At 37.7% G+C, this 18,556-nt stretch overlaps 1 protein-coding gene across 1 annotated transcript in view; it reads left to right on the top strand.

The window, feature by feature from the left end:
* Window positions 1–18,556, top strand: part of slc13a1 (solute carrier family 13 member 1) — a 59,798-nt gene that overhangs the window by 16,167 nt on the left and 25,075 nt on the right. Inside the window, exons 5-10 of the mRNA XM_039761143.1 lie at window positions 49–88; window positions 5,289–5,349; window positions 7,603–7,760; window positions 17,017–17,136; window positions 17,672–17,770; window positions 17,854–17,955. Coding sequence (XP_039617077.1) covers window positions 49–88; window positions 5,289–5,349; window positions 7,603–7,760; window positions 17,017–17,136; window positions 17,672–17,770; window positions 17,854–17,955 — 580 coding nt within the window. The remainder of the gene's footprint in view (window positions 1–48; window positions 89–5,288; window positions 5,350–7,602; window positions 7,761–17,016; window positions 17,137–17,671; window positions 17,771–17,853; window positions 17,956–18,556) is intronic.

The following is an 18,556-nucleotide window of genomic DNA, read 5'->3' as shown; positions in this document are numbered from 1 at the left end:
AAAGTATTCTGTTTGCAGTGGTAATTCGAATATTCTGTATTTTCACAGAGGATGAAGAAAAACAAGAGCATAATGGAGAAATTATAAGGTAATGCATGCTATACCTACGTAACCTGCTACACTCTGTTCAGAAAATACTTCACAATGCACACAGAGAAAATCAAAAGAAGGCAAATTCACTGTCACTGTTGTTATTAGAGAGCTGTACACAAATGCATGCATCACCTTTCTACCCAATAGGTCACTCTGTTAAACAGAAAATATCAGTATATAACAATCTCATACGGAGGGTAAATACCAGTTGATTCTAATTAAATGGATTAGGATGTTTATTATCATCCACTCTGATAATTAGTGTATGCTCATGCAAATTAATATCTGAAGCTTTGATTACTGCCATATACTCATATTGCACTGTTGAATGGGCAAAATTGAACTAATTTAATTTTATTTTCATTAAAGAAAAATAAAGATACCCTTATGTTATCTGTCATTTTAAAGCATATTACTACAAATGACTAGAAAATTAGTAATCATAAGTCTAAGGGAAATATTCAGAAGTACACATCTATCTCTTATGTAATAGATTACCCACATTTAAAGTATAAGTTTGGCATTTGCAATGGTAGTATTCCATACAGTCAAGTCAAACTTAACAAACCAAAATTCAACCCCTACCCAAGAGAAAAAGCAGCAAAGAAGAATATCCTTTTCACCAGTGTGGATGCTTATTCTAAAACGTTATTTATTAGATCCTGCAATATTTGAAAAAAGGTGGCAGTTACCCCAAGGAGGCTAAAGTATTTCACTAGACATACCCCAAGGTCGACAGCACGTGTTAGTTAAGGCCCCCATCACTAAAGAGATAATAAATTGTCTTTTTTAATGTGATTTTATTTGAAGAAAACAATATTCCATACACTTAAGTCAGACTTAACAAATGAGAATTCAACACCTGCCCGAGACAAAGAGAGGAGAGCCAACATTATGAGCAAATCTTTTAAAACAACAAAGAAAGGAGAATGTCAATTTTTCCTTCATATAAATGTTTATTCGAAGATTTGACTAATTAGATCCTGCCATATTTTTAAAAAGTTTTCAACATATCCTCCAAATGAGAATTAGATTTTTTCCCAATTTCAAATAGTAAAAAACATGAGTTACCCACTGACTTAAAAGAGGTGGTGTGTGATTCTTGAAATTGAGCAAGATAGGTCCACGTGCTAGTAGTGAAGTAAAGGCAGTCACAGATTGTTTGTCCTTCTCCACTTTAAACCCATCTGGAAGAACATTAGGAGGGAGTGTGACTCCAAGGCTGTCTGAAAGGCATTTAATGATTTTGGTCCAAAATTATGTTAATTTGGTACAGGCCCAAAACATGTGACCTAGTGATGCTACAACTGAACTGCAACATTCACAGGTTGAATCTTTTTGACAATTTTAAATGAGATTAATGTGCTCGATAAAAAAGTTTAAGTTGAATGATTGAATGCATGGCATTAGAGTGGAGCTAGAGTGTATTCTATGAATGGCTGACTTCCACTCCTTTTCTGAAATAGTAAGTGAAAGGTCTTTGCCCCACTGTACCCTGGAATCTTTGAAAGGAAGAAACTTGAAAATGATTTTCTATATTATAGAGATGCTGACTGAGTCTTCAAAACTGATCAATATTTCTTCTGTAATAGAAATATATGGGAGGTGAGGAAAATTGGGCAGGTTTCATTTAGCAAAGTTTCTGATTTGAAAGTAGTGGAGAAATTATGTTGATAAGAGGTTAAATTTGAATATGAGCGTAATTGTTTGTAGAATGCAAAAAATTATCTATATACAATTCTCTAAGGGGTTTAATTCCGGACATTTCCCAAACATTAAATACTGTGTAGGTTTGAGAGGGCAGAAGGAGTTGATTATCATGTAAAGGTGCAACAGATGAGAGCTTCTCTGTCTTGAAGTGCTTCCTACATTGGTTCCATATTCTTGTCCAGGGGCCTCATGCATAACGGCGTGCGTAGAATTTACACTAAAACATGGCATACGGACAAAAGCGGAAATGTGCGTATGCACAAAAAAATACAGATGCATAAATCTGTGCGTTCACCAACTTCCACGTTCTTCTGCTCCATAAATCCCAGTCAGCATGAAAAGTAATGCACGTGCATGCGCCTGCTGCCACTCCCCAAACTCCTCCCAGAATTATGCCTCATTGCATATGCAAATCAATATAAATAGCCCTTAAGCTCAGCGTTCTGTGAAAAGGCAATGGCAAACGCACGGGGGGAAATAAAAGAATTTCAGCGAATACCAAATGGAGGCAAGGAAAAATGTTCTATTTGTTGGTTTACGGTAAACAGTGATATGAACAATAAAAGGAAGTTGATCGAGTGACATTGAGTGTCGGAGAAACTCAAAAGCTCAACTTCACAAAGTCGCACAATGCCCGAAATAAAAAAGTTATCAGATGTCAGATACAGCCCACCATCTGAGTGTCATATGAAAGCTTACTAGGGTACAGATTAAAGAAAAAAAAAATAGGGACACAGTGGGAAAAAAGCTCTAAACTTTAATCTTGAAATTTCCACTTTAATCACATACTTTATTTTGTCATTAAAGTAGAAGAAAAAGGTGCAGTGAGAGTAACAACGCTAAAGCAGCTCTGGTATTTAGAATAGTTTGACCATTCTGTGGACCATTATATTGTTACAGTTAATTACAATCAGATGCATTAAACTAATAAACAGTAATTTCAGTGTATTTATAAAGCCATGTCAGGGATGTGGATCTAAAAAAGAAAAGGAAACCACACTGGAACAGTATCACTGCTTTGATGCTGGATACCGCCAGTTTGCAAAACCGAGTGAAGAACTTGCGTTGGAGGGTTGAAGCTACTGTGAAAATGTGCGTGACTTTACGCCAAGTTTAGGTTTTTTACATCGCAATTTGAACATGGAAACGTTCGTACGCAACATTTTTGTGCATATGCACCATTTATACATGAGGCACCAGGTCTGGATTTAAAACACAATTAAAGTCTCAAGCTATTATTATTTTATGCTCACATTAGGAATAGATGCAAATACATTTTGGATGAAATCTCTATCATCCAAATTTGGGGCATAGATATTTATCAAAATCAATTTAGCATTAAATAAATTAACCATCAACATGACATATTGCCCTTCAAGATCAGATAATACGTTTGATACTACAAATGGAATTGTTCTGTTTATTAATATTCCCACATCTCCAGTTTTCTTTGTATAGCTGGAGTGTATGATTTAGCCAATCCAAACTCTTTGCAACCAAAACTGGTCCTTAGTCATTAAGTGAGTCTCCTTTAAAAATACTATCTTGACATTTAGACCTGTTAGGTGAGAGAATAGTTTTTTCTCTGTAATTTGTGATTGAGACCTTTGACATTCCAGCTCATCTTTTGGTTATAGGCATTGTTCCTGAAGTTTCGTTGACATTTTGTAGTGTTAATTTAAGGTAGTACATTGTTACATAAAATAGCTTTGACCTTGATTTCATATTACTCCTAGGTGCTATTGCCATGGAGCTTATTGTTATGTTGGTACTTACAGTTATTGGGGTAAAAATAAAAATTAACATTGCTCTCTTTGTCTCCTCCCACCCCACAAGTAAGATTAGACCACACTACATAAAGTTCCATTCCCCTGACATGGCAGGAGACGGAGCATGTCCTGAACGAAATGAACACCAGAGCAGAGGTGTAGAAAAGGTTAAAATTGAGATATCTTATGATAGTACAGTCCAAATACAATAAAACAAGGATATGATCTTAAACTGTCCCAATACAATAAACCTAGGGAATGATGTTAAACAGTTACCATGGAGAATGAGATACTGTATGATAGTGCATGTTTTTTGTTTGTTTTTCTCATTTGTCTATGTTTGTTGATTTGAGCTACTATAACATACTGTTAATGTCCAGTTGTTATTTATGTTTTTTATTATAGATATTTGGTGCCATTGCTGAAGGACAGTGATTAATTGCATGACACTAGGATTTTTGTTTCTTGAACTGCATAAAGAATATTTGTTTTTTGGACCATTTTCTTTGAATGTGTACTGCCATTTATTCTGGCACTGTTCGTTTGTATATGCGTCAGATGTCTGGTGTTTGAATGTGTTTATAGGTTCCAGTACATAGGTCATCATAAGCATGCCTTATTGGCCAGATTTCTGTAGCTTCAGTCCTCATATTATCCTACATTTGCCTGTTCAGCTCTGCTTCTTCACCAGTTATACTCTGCCTGGCTTGTAACAACATAACACAAGAGTAGAGCAGTCAGTATGCCCTGAAATCATGTGATTAAGTATGCATCTGCCAATTTTGAAAAACTGTGTCAGTACCAGTGTTAACACCAGTGCCAACACCAGGTCTACTAAAATAATAATATTGTACAGCCAATAGTAGCACACATTCTGAATCACGTACAGACAACATGGTTTAAAGACAGATACACACTCAAATCAAAGAGATCTAAATTCATTGCAAATATAAAACAATGTAATTGAGATATGTTTCACTTTTTGGCATTAAAGAGTCCATCCATCCATCCATTATCCAACCCGTTATATCCTAACTACAGGGTCACAGGGGTGTGCTAGAGCCAATCCCAACCAATACAGGGCACAAGGCAGGAAACAAACACCGGGCAGGTTGCCAACCCACCGCAGGATACACTCACACACCCACACACCAAGCACACACTAAGGACAATTTGTAATCGCCAATGCACCTAACCTGCATGTCTTTGGACTTTTGGAGGAAACTGGAGCACCCGGAGGAAACCCACGCAGACATGGGGTGAACATGCAAACTCCACACAGGGTGGACCCGGAAAGCGAACCTGGGTCCATTAAAGAGTCTTTTTATGTTAATCAATGCCAAAGGAGACCAATGAAATCCACTGTGAATTAATTTATATAATAATAAAATGTGAAGTCTTTTAAGAGAGGTGTGTGTAAATATGTTTACTTTGTATAGGTACATTAAGCAAAACAACAGTCAACAAGGTGAAAAAATAAAGTGTAAAAACCAAAGAACAGAAAATACAGTGAATGCAAAGTTTGCGGATCTAAATTTAACATAAAAAGTATCACTGCAGAACAAAATTAAACTTTCTGGTATCACTGCCTTTAGGCTTTCAGAAATTGTAGGTTTGCTAACCTTGAAATACATAAAGTAATTACGCTTTTTATTTAAATTACAATGTTATTTGTTTGAATTCCTGAAACCCTGTTTTACTTTCTTCAAAATACAGAAATGAAACATCTCATAACACAATGAAAGATGATCAAGATGATACGCTGCATCAAAATATGGTAGGCATGCATATATGAAGCTTTCTGGTGGTTAGCAAATTCAGAGTTTTGCACATTATACAAAAGTTTTCATGTTTGTTTATTACAAAGAGCCCAGATACACCATGTAAATCTACACGTAAATCTCATGTGGTTTCTATACCCATTTTTCATCTTACAACACTAATAACTCTAATAATATGCCATACATACATACATCCAACCGGTAAAATTAATTGTTAGATGAATTATTTGTTTTCTTATTTTGTGATACCTTATTGTTTTTATGAAAGTGTGAAGCCATTGTAAATCTATAGATCAGTAAATGGCTAATAAAAGTAAGTAATTGAATGAAAACTAACTTTTTGTACCGTACTAAATTAGGATGTGAACATAATTTGAAGATTAGTGGGCATCAAAGCAATACTGTGCTCTTGTATTTGATTTTAAATCTTGATTTTCTGTTTACACCTTCACTCCCAGAATTTATCTAGCTCAAAGATAAGCAGCTGCCTACAATCCAAATATTTTTTAGAGTCATCATTGAGATTTATTTTCTGATATCCATATTTCTTTAGAGTATCATTGGGAGCTGGATCTTTCCTGGGTGAAATGCAGGAATCTCTCCTGAACAGGATGACAGTATATCTCTCACACATTACACCCATATACCTGTCTATGTTCATTCAGATCGAATCAAATCACAGCCACGTATCCATCTAACATGCATATTTTTGGAACATGGAAGAAGTAGGAGTAACTGGACAAAAACAAACAAAAGAAATGACACAAAAACAGTGATCTGTGAGGGAATCAATTTAATGTTAACAGTGTCATGAAAAAGTAGCACTATCTACACTTCCACCATTCCAGAATGCATGGATTAATAAGATTATATGATATATCAGAGTTTCTTAAACTCACAACCTTATGCGACCCAAAAAGTGAGTCGAAGCCCAAAAGGGGGATGCAGTTTTTGGGTCACGTAAGGTTGTGAGTCACGATTGTGTTTAATAGGATTGAGTCTTGTTTGCTTTGTGCTCTGTGTCACTGTGGGCTGCTGTGGATTGTTTAAGCAATCTACATTGCTCCACTCTGAAAGTTCTCCACACTTCCCAAAAGGAAAAGCACCCATGGATCTTGGAGATGGTAAGAAGGGCAATATTATAGGGTCACAGGGAAAAAAAATTAAGAAGCCCTGTAGGAAATTGAAAAAAGGATAAAATGCATTTAAGGGTGTCATGGGCATCGATTTTTACTTCTTGGTGAAGGTGACCTCAACTCCAAGGTTACCAGAGCACACTTTGTAGTTGCAAGAAAAAAATGCTTTTCCTACCTCACTGATTTTAACTCTGCTACTATATACTGTAGTCATAATTAAGTCCTTGGTAGCTAACCTGAATGGCGTGCCTCTAGGTAACACTTAATCTATTTTGTTCAGCTAGGTTCTTAGGTTCATTAATGTATGGGCACTTAGGGACCATACAGGAGGCCAGGCTATTTTTTCCTAGGCTTATAAAAGAGCAGTGGTGTCTGTGGGAAAGCTTGAATTCATGTAGACATACAGGAAAAGCGACATGGATGAATATCATCCAAGGTCTTCCGGGAGGTTTGTTGCATCATCTTAAAAATTGGAGTACCTGCCTTGCTTGCCCACCAAAGATATAATCAAACAAGTTCCCCCTCTTTAACTGGCCTTCAGCATTGCATAATTATAGTAGTATTAATACTACTATAGTTCATCCTCTTCTACAGCTCTGCCAATGAGCTCTTTTTCTTTTTACCACATTTCTGTAAGTACAAAAAATTACTACCAAAAACTGTTTATCATGCACACTTTGAACTGGGAGGCAGGGATATTAGCTGCGTCTTGTAGAAAAAAATCTTTGATCTCAAATCCTGCTATTTCAGTCAATACAATATACAGTACACCTTAAGTGCAAATAATGTGATTGCTGCTGTCAAAAAGCCCTTTTCTGTAAGGTCCATGCCTGTAAGATATTTAAAGACAGGCAATCTGGAGTCTCTCATTGTTCTTATCCTGCCCAACGGTTCTGCCTTTCAGTAAGGTGTATATTCAAAGCAGACCCACTTAATACTCCATAGTGATGTATTAACTGGTGACTTGCTTGAAATTCACAACATCTCAACTACAGTATCTACCCATAGATTCAGTGTATTACTGTCAAATGTTTAATGTTCTGTTGGATTCTCTTAAGCATAAAATGATACGCTATGTGGATATACTAATGTGAATTCAATGCTCACTTTTAGGTGTCTGCATCAGAGATGCATGGAAAGTACAGAAGCAAAAAAGATCACATGATGTGCAAGGGAATGTCTTTGTGCATTGCATATGCATCCACCATTGGAGGATTAACTACGATCACAGGAACATCTACTAACCTTATTTTTGCTGAGCATTTCAATAAGTAAGTACACTATTTAAAACATATCTCCTATTTAACAAAAAGATAGAATATGCATATCTTAAGCAGACAAACTGCATTATACATAGATATTCTATCTAAAAAAAACATTCCAGCATCATGCAAAACATTACTTTTCATGACTTATACACACTCGGATGCCAGCCTCTTGTTGACCCTGTCCACTCCTGCTGACTGCTTGAAACTGAAGTCCTCTTGGTAGTGCTGCTACAGGTTCATCAGAATAAAGGACTTGTTTGTTGATTAGCAACAGTGTAGCAGATGGTAGGGGCTCACGCCCAGCCGGGACCGCTGGAGGATGGAAGGACCCGGAGGGGAGCAGTATCTCCCCTGGAACACGAGAGGGCACCCTGGACTGCAGCACTTCCACCACACCAGGAAGTGCTGCAAGAGCTTCATAAGGGAGCACCTGGAGCACTTCCGGGTGAACTATAAAAGGGGCCGCCTCTCTCCATTCGAGGAGCCGGAGTCGGGAGGCAGGGGATGGAGCTTGCGAGTGGAGAAGTGAGGGCGACAGAGAAGAAGGAAAGAAAGGAGAAGAAAAGTACTGTGAGCAATAGTGCTGGTGGGTTGTGCACTGTGTGTGCTGTGCAAAGGACTGTGCATTGTGAGAAAATAATAAAAGAGTGTGTTTCGATTTCCGTGTTTCCTGGTGTCTGTCTGTAGCCGGGCTGAACCTCCACAATAGCTACACTGCACTTTAAGAGTCCAACATGAGTTCACTTTCCCATTTTATGGGTCACAGGAAACCCCTCCAAAACTGGGAACAACACACAGCTGACTTAAACTGTTGGTATCATAGTACCAGTAATCACCATTTTTAATTTACTGTCCATCATCACTGAGACATTGACTCATAAAGACAAGCACTAACATCTGTGTGGGGTTCCAATTTATATGTTTCCTAAGAAATGTCTCCACACTCTTTCTTAAACCTGTTAAGATACAGAGTCTCAGAGGATTATTGTGCGTAACCAACAGAACAGGAGATATAAACACAAGACAACAGTCATAGTCAGTGCCAGGCCACAGTTAAAACTAGAGATCAAAAAGACCACGAGTGATCAAAGCACAGGGGCAAATCAAAAATCAAAGTTGAAGTTAAAAAAGGATTCAAAGCTGGAATTGGACTAGCACCATACCTTCTTGAATCAAAATTATCTGTTGCTAAGGATCTGGCTTATTTGATCCAAATAAAGCATGATTTTGAATGAAACCACCACCATATTTATACTGGAAGTCTGGTCACAACATATGCATGACGGTTATTGTCACGTAGTCTGCAGATTGCGTTGCATAAACAACAAAAAGAAAATAAAAATAATTCAAAAACTTACTGATTGAATTTCTAAACAGTTGGAAACTTCCAAAACCAAGTTTAAAACAAAGATTAACTCCATAAATATATCAAAACCATGTGTATATTATAACAACCCAAAGATTTAAAGCAGGTGGTATCCTTTTTTGCTGGTGGGCTGTTTCCACTAAAACATCTTGTCCCACTGGCAGCCATACACTAAGCTTACCCTGTCCCGACTGTGAAGCACTCTCAGACAGCTGCCAGTCCAGCCTGTAAGTAACTCTCTGCATTCTAATACAATATTTTCCTGCAAATTCGGTAATGAGTAATTTATAAAACTATAACATGTTTTTTAAAATTTTTAGAAACTCCTACTGTTTTGTCTTGGTAGAGTCCTATATTACTCTACATGCCCCTTTTGTATTCCTTATTGTTTAGACTTTATCAAAATGCCTCAAATCTCAAAGACTTACCACTGTTTATACGGTATTGTATTTTACAAGTTCTCCCCACCTTCCCTTCTACATCTACAACCTCAGGCAATTGCATAGTGTAAAAGACAAGCAGGAGTTAAGTTACAACTTTAAATAATGTATTATTTATAATACTCATAACATAATAACAATAAGCAAAGTACATGTGAATATTGGCAACCCTACAACCTGATAAATGCTAGATGCTGCAGTTTCAGGCAGCACACAGACTTAAATGTCTCTAGTTAAGTCATGATTTCTAGTCGTCTTTCTTCTGAACAGACCACATGCCAGCCTTAATATGGCTGCCAAGTTGTGCTTTCTGCTTGTGTTCTTCTCTTTATGGCCATAGTGTATTTCGGGGTTGCAACTAAATGTTTAGATTCTCTGTGCAAATCCTTGCACCTACTGTATAAGGTGTCATGGCACAAAATGGCCTCTGATTCAAAACCAATCCCAAACAGCCATACTTCAGATGAATAGATGCACACACTGCCTTTACACACCTGCCCCCGAGACCACTTGTTGAATTGAAGGTTGCCAGCTACTGTAGGTTTATGGCCTTCATGTGGGGATTGGCTTATTAAGAATGTCCTGCAGAGAACCCCCCCCCCCTCCCCTTACCAAACTGGCTTTAGGCATATCCCCCAACCCCGCCATAACATTCAAATCCTGAGTCAGTGCTAAAGTCTCAGGGAGGTTGGTTAGGTAGGCATGAAGGCACTGCTGTTCCCATCAATTAAATCCTGAAACACTAATATTTCATTTGCTTTGTCTGATTTACAAATAAAGACATACAAAACATTTATCAACTTATATTCAACTCCACCACACTTACAATTTAGATTTTCAGGCTTCCAGGGGGTGTATGAGTTTTATTATGATAAAGGTTCTTTTTAAAGAGGCTACAGTTGTAACAGATGATGATTAGACATACCACAAAGGACATATGCTTGAATAAATCTCAGCTGACTTTCGACTGATAGTGAAGGCCTTTCATTTTCAGTTAACTATTACTCTCCTGCAGAAAGGCCTACCAAATCTGTGGCTTTCACAGTGTCCTGCATTATCAAGGAGTTTAATTGATATTGTCACCAGTAACATGATAAGATGAATCATGAATAGTTAGAGCAAAGGTGAAAATGTACTGACAGATATGTAATAGTCTCATCCTCTTTTCAAATAAGTTTGCTAGAATGCTTTAATCAAGTGGAATTGAACAGAAAAGACATTTAGTGGGCATTCGTCAAAGCTCTGGCTTCTTCTTAGTGTTAATAGGGCTGCATGCTTCTCTGCATGATAATTGCTTTGATCACACTTTGGGTTTTATTAGTGCACTCATGAAAATGTTTTCAACCATTATATCCTCACACATTGTGAACAATGTGCTTTAATCCCAATCAAGTCTATCTCGATCTTTTGTCTCTGATTGATCTAAGTGATGGGAGCGTTTGCTTTTGCATTTCCTGCCATTTGTTTTTCCCTTTGCAGTTGTGCTACTTTCTTGTTAATCTAGAGTAATAAATCAGCATCACAAACCATTGGCTATATTTTCAACTATCAGGGTTATAGTATGAAGGCTGACAATGGCATAGTAATCATATTCCAAGACCAAAACTTCTTTGAATTATGAGTTTCATTATTAATTGCTGACTTGGAAACTTACAATAATGTGAACTGGAAGCTTAGGGACAAAAAATATTTGTTGTTTTCTTTTAAAACGATGCTACCCAACTTTTCAGTTGGTTATGAGGCGCTCATATATTTAGTACAAGTTCTGATGTATAAGATCATTTGTTTGTTAACATTAACTTAAATTATTTATTCTAATATAAGTTGTAGTCAGATAGGAATAAAGATCGGGTTGAAAAATGTTAGGACGCCAACTAGGTTATCCTGTTTAATTCAAAGAAAATGACTGGAAATAAAATACCGCACAGTAGTGTCAAATGATGAAACACAGGTTATAGCCTTCTTTTAACTCGTGACTGCTGCTTGGTTGAACAAGTCTGGCTTGGAGGATCACCGTCTTCCAGTCCAGTCTGGCTCGTACCAAAGTGAGTTACCTCCTTCCATTAATGTCCGGGCTTTATATGACTCAGCCTAGAAGGGGCAGAGCCAGTTTTCCTCACCAGGTGTGTTCTCTGGGCTGAGAAGAAAGAATAAGATTATAATGTTAGAGACAGCACCCCCTCTCATCCTGGGGTGGTACTACATACCTCTGATGAGCCAAGAAGGTGACCCACAGACACGTATGCATGACAAAGTCGTAGTCATAGTAGGCTTGTATTAGCAAATTGGTTTACTTCAGTTCAGTTCACTTTATGAAATTCATATTTGTATGCTTCCACTCCTATAATTAAAAAAATGTAATTACAGTAATACCTCATCATACATCGATTTGTGTTATGTCAAATTCAATTTGATGTCAGTTTTTTGTTAAAAATATTTGGAAAAATACAGATTGTCTTAGGTTGGTTTACACATCCTTAGGTCGATCAGCCGATGTTAAAATATGCAAAATAATACTGTAAATTGTATGTATAAAATCAAATGAAAGCTTATAAATTGGAAAATATTGTCTTATTTACCGAGTGTTTGGTGCTGATAAGTCTGAGTGCCGCTGTGTGGCGGCATTGTTGGTCGATGTTGTTCTTCACGCACACCAATTCACTTCAAAGTTGTGTTTGTGCTATTCACAGTGTCTCCTTTGTGTAGTATTTGTGGCTTTAATATTTGACCCCATGGCTACAAAGAACATTCCTATCCTTAAGCATCATGCTATATTGTTAGAAGATAAGGTTAGCATGATAAAACATCATGAAAGGGGTGAAAAGGTTGCTGCCATTGCTTGTACTTTTGGTTTGAGTCAGATGATGGTATTGACAATTGTGCATGACAAGGATTTTAGTCCACATTAAGGATGAAGCTCCAGGGATGCAGGACACTGTCATCAGCAAGAGGAGAGAAGAGATTTGTAGATCTCAAGAAAAAGATTTCCCAATGAGAACGACACAGATTTCAAAGCAAGTGCAGGATTGTTGATGAGATTTAAGCAGTTACAGAGTCTTCACAACATCAAGATCCAAGGCAAAAGTGCATCAGCTGACAAAACAGCAGTGTCCAACTTCTCTGCAACATTGGCAAAGCTTATTACAGAAAACAGATTTGATCCAGAACAGATATACAATGTAGATGAGAGAGGTCTTTACTGGGAGAAGATGCCAGACCATTCATTTATATCCAAGGAGGAGAAGGCTATTCCAGGCTTCAAGGTTTCAAAAGACCATTTTACCCTTATGTTTGGAGGAAACTGTGCAGGCAACTTTAAGCTAAAGCTCCTGCTAGTGGATTAAGCCCAGATTCTTCGTGCACTGAAGAACATTGCCAAGGCATCTCTTCCAGTAATATGAATGTTAAATCAGAGGGCATGGGTGTCTTGTGAAATTTTTAAGGATTGCATCTTCAACCACTTTGTACCAGCAGTGGAGAAGTATTTTAGGGAGAAGGGTATTCCATTTAACATCCTTCTTATTTTAGACAACGCTCCTGGCCACCCAACAAACATCGTCGACTTTCATCTCAAAGTCACCATCATTTACCTCCCTCCCAACACCACCTCTCTTCTGCAACCGATGGACCAGAGGATCAATGCCATATGTGTGTGCTACTACATGAGACGTATACTACATCAGGCTGTAACTGCAACACAACTGGATGACAGGGTCACACTCTGTGACTTCAGGAAGACATACATTTACAATGGCATAATGAACATAAGTTCTGAGTACACGTATGAACAGTTTTTGGAAGAAGCTGTGCCCTCAATTTACTAAAATTTCAAGGGCTTTGACGAGATAATTGACGTTGAACACTCAGCTGCAAATAAAATTGGAGGAGGAAGATTTAATTTCATTATATGAGACAGAGAAGCAACCCTTGACAAACTATGAGTTGATGGAGCATCACGAACAGCCACGCCAAGAGGTAGAAAAATCCAGAGGTACAGCCATGTCACTTCACCATCAGTAAAATGCAGCATGCCTTTGTGCACATTGGGAAAGGTCTTGCATTGTTTGAAGAGATGGGTCCCAGTGCTCAGCGCTTCACAAAAATTATGGGGGGATGTCACAACATGTTTGCTCCGTAAATGCTCAACCTAGATGAAAAGATGAGCAAGAGCCTTCAGGTCACTCTGGACCAATCTTTGTAGCGCACTGATACTAATCCTCAATTGTCTGCTACTGATAAGAATCAACTGTCAACAACTCCAACAACTTCAGCATCTTCAATATATAACGTCCTCCTGAAATCATGTAAAAAATGTTTTTTTATTTTTGGTTTTGTTTATTCTTTAATTTAGCATTAATAAAGTTTATACATTTAAGGGAAATACTTATTAAGTGTTTATAGGGGGTCTAAATCATTTTTAGTGGGTTTCTATATTAAGCCATTTTTCAACTTAAGTCGTGCCTTTTGGATCTAATTACTGACATAGGGTGAGGTATTACTGTAAATAGTTACAAATGTAACACACCCATGATAAAGATGGTAAGTGTGAGTACAATCCAAAATTATACACAGCCTATGGAGGATTATTAAAAATGTGTTTTGTTCAAGGATATTGTGGCTGACAAAAATACTTTCTGTTTGGAGATGCAGGCTTTACACAGTATATACACAAGGCATAAAAGACTAAAAGTATGAGTTGGGATGATTAACCTCCCTGCCTTTCTAAGGTTTCATGCTGTAAAACGTTTTGTTCCACCACCATTTATAAGGACTTATCATCAGCAGTCAAATATTTGTCATTATGGACTGTAACACCTAACTAAATCATACAACAAGTAGTGAGAGTGCCATGTTGAAGCAGCTTACCATTACCATAGCATTACAGACTTTGAAAATTTAATATCAGGAAGTCCAAACATTGTCAGTTGTGAAAAAACATAAGCATACTACACAGATCATAAATTATACAAAAATCTAAAAAATGAGAGATGCAGAGAACTTATTAAAATCCTGAAAAGGAAAAAGAGAAATTCAGTATGACACATGTGTTTGTGTTTACCTAGAAAACATACCTTACAGCAGTGTTAAAGATGAAAAAAATACTGTTGTTGAATTCTTCATTTAATTATTCAATTGTTGGACCTAGAAGACAGTCATTTCTCAAGCTTTTCTCATTAACAACAGAAAATTTCAGTTGAACTTTACATATTTCGTGATGGTAACTTAACAGCCGAGACAGTAAGTCTACAAGGACTTTGCTTTTAGATGGAAGTAAGCGAATGGGAAATGACAGGCTTTCAGAAAGAGGAGCTAAAGACTAGTCTTTATTTAAGTAAAGGTAAGTCTTCCAAATCAATTACCAAATCAAAAAATGTCCAATAGTGACTAGTGAATCCTGTGGAGTTCATCTTACAGTACAGTAATTTCAGTGAAATCACGGAAATGTTCGGGAAGTTTGCCAAACTTTGCAAATGCCAAATGGAAATCCGGAAGTGAACTAATTTTGAGTGGCTTATAATGGCGCAGAGGAGTTTTAAGTGTCTCTGAGGACTAGGGAAGCATCTGCCAACTCTGCTGGACATATTATTGTGGGCAAAAATGTGATTTGAGTTGAAGTAACATTGCTAAGTACTGTACTGCCGTGCCTCAAAGAACAAAAGAACGATAACCACAAAGAAAATAAAACAAAGGGCCACAAACTATCAGTAATATATATAGCAGGCACTATATAGGCATCGACCCAACACAGACTGACAACTGAGACACAGGTAAAAATAAGCAAAAAGATTTTATTCTTGTCTTCAGCCATGAGGCATGTCTTCCCTGTGTCCCACAGGCCCTACACAGTCCCAAAAACATACTCTTCTTTTTCCTCCACTCCTCCCAGGCAGCTTTGTCTTCCTCCTCCTCCTGAGTAGTGGCCACAGGCTCCTTTTATAGGAAGTGCTCCAGGTAGTAATTGGCCTAATTAGGCTGCACTTCCGGGTGTGGCTGCATTCCAGCCCTCATGGGCTTGTTAAGCTGTGCACCTCCTCTGGGTGGTGGCCACGGAGCCCAACAGGTCTGAGCCCTGAAGTCCCATGCCTTTGGCTCCGATGTAACCGTAGTGTGCATCCCATGGCTGCTCCCCCGGTCCCAGTGTCAAAGGGGTATCCCCATTGTAAGATTCTAGGGGTCACTGTCACCCCTTTAACCCCAATAGACAGATATACTGGACACAGGTTAAAAGCACCAAGAAGATATTTTAATCTTTTCCTTTCTGTTATAGTGCCCAGAAGCACCCCTGCCAAAATAAACATGCAAAACAACTATATTAATCAAAATTATAAACAGTATTCTCTCTTCCCCACCTCCGAGCAAGCTCTGTCCTACTCCTCCCAACTCTGGCTTGCTTGCTGGGTCTCCAGCAGTCCTTTATATAGTCCTTGACCCGGAAGTGCTTCTGTCCTTCCGACCACATGACTTGCTAGCACTTCCGGGTCTAATGAAGAACTGGCTTTTTTCTTCACTCAGGAATTACTTCGGGGATTCTGTCCTTGTGACATGGCAGTACTTCTGGGCTATGAATGAGGCATGGCTCCTCTGGTCCTTTCACAGCTCCTCCTGGCAGCATCCACGGTACCCAAAAGGGCTGAGAAACCGAACTCCAAGTCCCTGGATGCCCTGCGGGAATCCGGGGCACCGTTACACTCCAGGGGAGCTGCCATCTAGCATTTCGGGGGAGGCAGTGTCCAGAAGTAGCTGCCTCCCCCCATCCTTCCATCCTCAGGGCGTCCTGGCCAAGTTGAGCTGTGTAGCTATATATATATATATAGTATGTGATTGAACTGACAGAGTTCCAGTCTGTGGACACACATTAGCCATGTGATGACTCAATGGCGTGGGATTAGCTCGCTCCATTATTTGAAGTCACAACACTAGGTGCAGCTGCACATCTTTTCTGTTTCTGATTTCCTTCCATAAAGAAAATAGAAATGCCTTGTAAACAGGGTCACATGTGTTTAATTTCAGGGTAGGGGAGGGCTCTTTTAAAGCTTGTTTTTGATGGTAGTTCTAGCACATGGCTAATTATGCATGCAAATTAGCCATATGGTCCTGAGCATAGGGCTTAATGCATTAGATGCAGTGGCACTTCATATAGTACTCTTATATAGTCAGCTAATGTACATCTCTAATGAAAATACTGCAAAGTCTTCCTTTTCTTTTTAGGTAAAGTACACATGCCTGCTAATGCTCATTGCCTTCTTCTATAGTGGTGACATCAGGAATTGAATTGACATTGGCTCACATAGTTTGAAATGAGCAGTTTAAGTGTTAGATAAGTGCCAGATAAATCAGAATAGACATTAAAAAGTTTGTGACACAGGTTCCAAAGAAAATTGAATTATGTCTTTTCTATGTATGAAAAGTACATTTTTAAACATTATTTTCCATGTTGTTTGTCTTTTACCAGCCGCTATCCAGATTGCCACTGTATAAACTTTGGATCCTGGTTCCTTTTGTGTTTCCCAATAAGCATAATCATTCTAATTCTGTCATGGGTTTGGCTGCACTGGCTTTTCCTTGGATTTAAGTAAGTATCTGTGTGATTTTTTTTCTAAACAGTAAAAGGCATGGGTTTGATTTCTTTATGGAGATTTTTCCTTTTAACTGTATATCTGTGTTTTAATTCTTTGATGTAACTAGAGTGAACTACTAAATTTTCCACAAAAGAAAGAAGTATATTGTGTATACAATGTTTGCTTTTCAATTGCTATATTTTTAAATCCATTTATTAATTTTCAGACCATAGCTTTTATGTTTAATGGTCGTAGCATTGAGATCCGGTCTAATCAAGATGCCAGATCATCACCAAGTAGATGGTGATTTAATACACTCACTTGACTCGAATTGCATGTTTGTGCACTGTGGGGGAAAAAGCTGTCCCCCATCATTGAAACATTTCCACAGAAATTTCCAAACATTGGAATGACACACACACAGGCAGGAACAATATAATCTCTGCACCATCCTGAATCAGACATTCAAAACTGCTAAAAGAATATCAATGACACACCTAATGTCTATAGTTAATGATTGTGTTACTAGGATTTTCTTTCACTTGATAGTTTTACTGGAATGTGCAACTGTTCCAAAGAGAAAACAGTACGGGAGCAAGCATCTGCTCGAGTCATCAAAGAAGAATATAAGGCTCTGGGCCCGATGAGGTAGGCAATATAATAAATCAAAGATATCTGGCATAAAATCAGAAGTCTACATTTTATTATATTTCTCTGTTTTTGGGTTGCAGTTATCAGGAAATTGTTACACTTATCATATTTATCCTTATGGCACTGCTTTGGTTTACAAGAGACCCAGGATTTATACCTGGATGGGCATCCCTCTTTCCTGAGTAAGTTCAATAATGTTCTCATTGGAGATCTTGCTTTTATTTCAATGAATAATTTTCCAGTTTTAAAAGTTTTATTATATAGTTAATGCATTTCCATTATTGTACCCATTCATACATTTATCTATTTTCTGTCCATTACAGAATTATTAAATGTTGACAATTTTGTAATAACGTGAAATCTTATAAACAACACTAAAGGAAATACATTTAAATGTAAATTTAGGTAGGTTTCAAGCATCTAATGGTTATGAAATTGAGTTGCAAATCTAGAGTTATGGTTTCAAAAAACACTTCTAACATGAAATGTAAACTGCGCAAAACTGACTGAGCCCTTTTTATATTTCCATCTTACATGTTACTGTATACAGTAAAGGTTCTTAGAAACTTGGAGTCGATGCTAGAAATATCTTTGCCATGAAGACATGCTTTGTGGAGATGTTATTCCATTGTAACTTGTAACTACACATACTTGGGTAAAGTACAGAATAAAACTGTAAGGTTTACGAGAAAATTCACACAAACAGGCGAAGAACAAACAGTGTTCACCCCAGGCATAGAGCCCAGAACTACAAAAATTCATAGACATATTCACCTCTAAAAA

This window comes from Polypterus senegalus, chromosome 8 (genome assembly GCF_016835505.1).
Source record: "Polypterus senegalus isolate Bchr_013 chromosome 8, ASM1683550v1, whole genome shotgun sequence".
NCBI classification, from domain to species: Eukaryota; Metazoa; Chordata; class Cladistia; order Polypteriformes; family Polypteridae; genus Polypterus; species Polypterus senegalus.
This window is presented reverse-complemented; position numbering and strand designations above follow the sequence as displayed.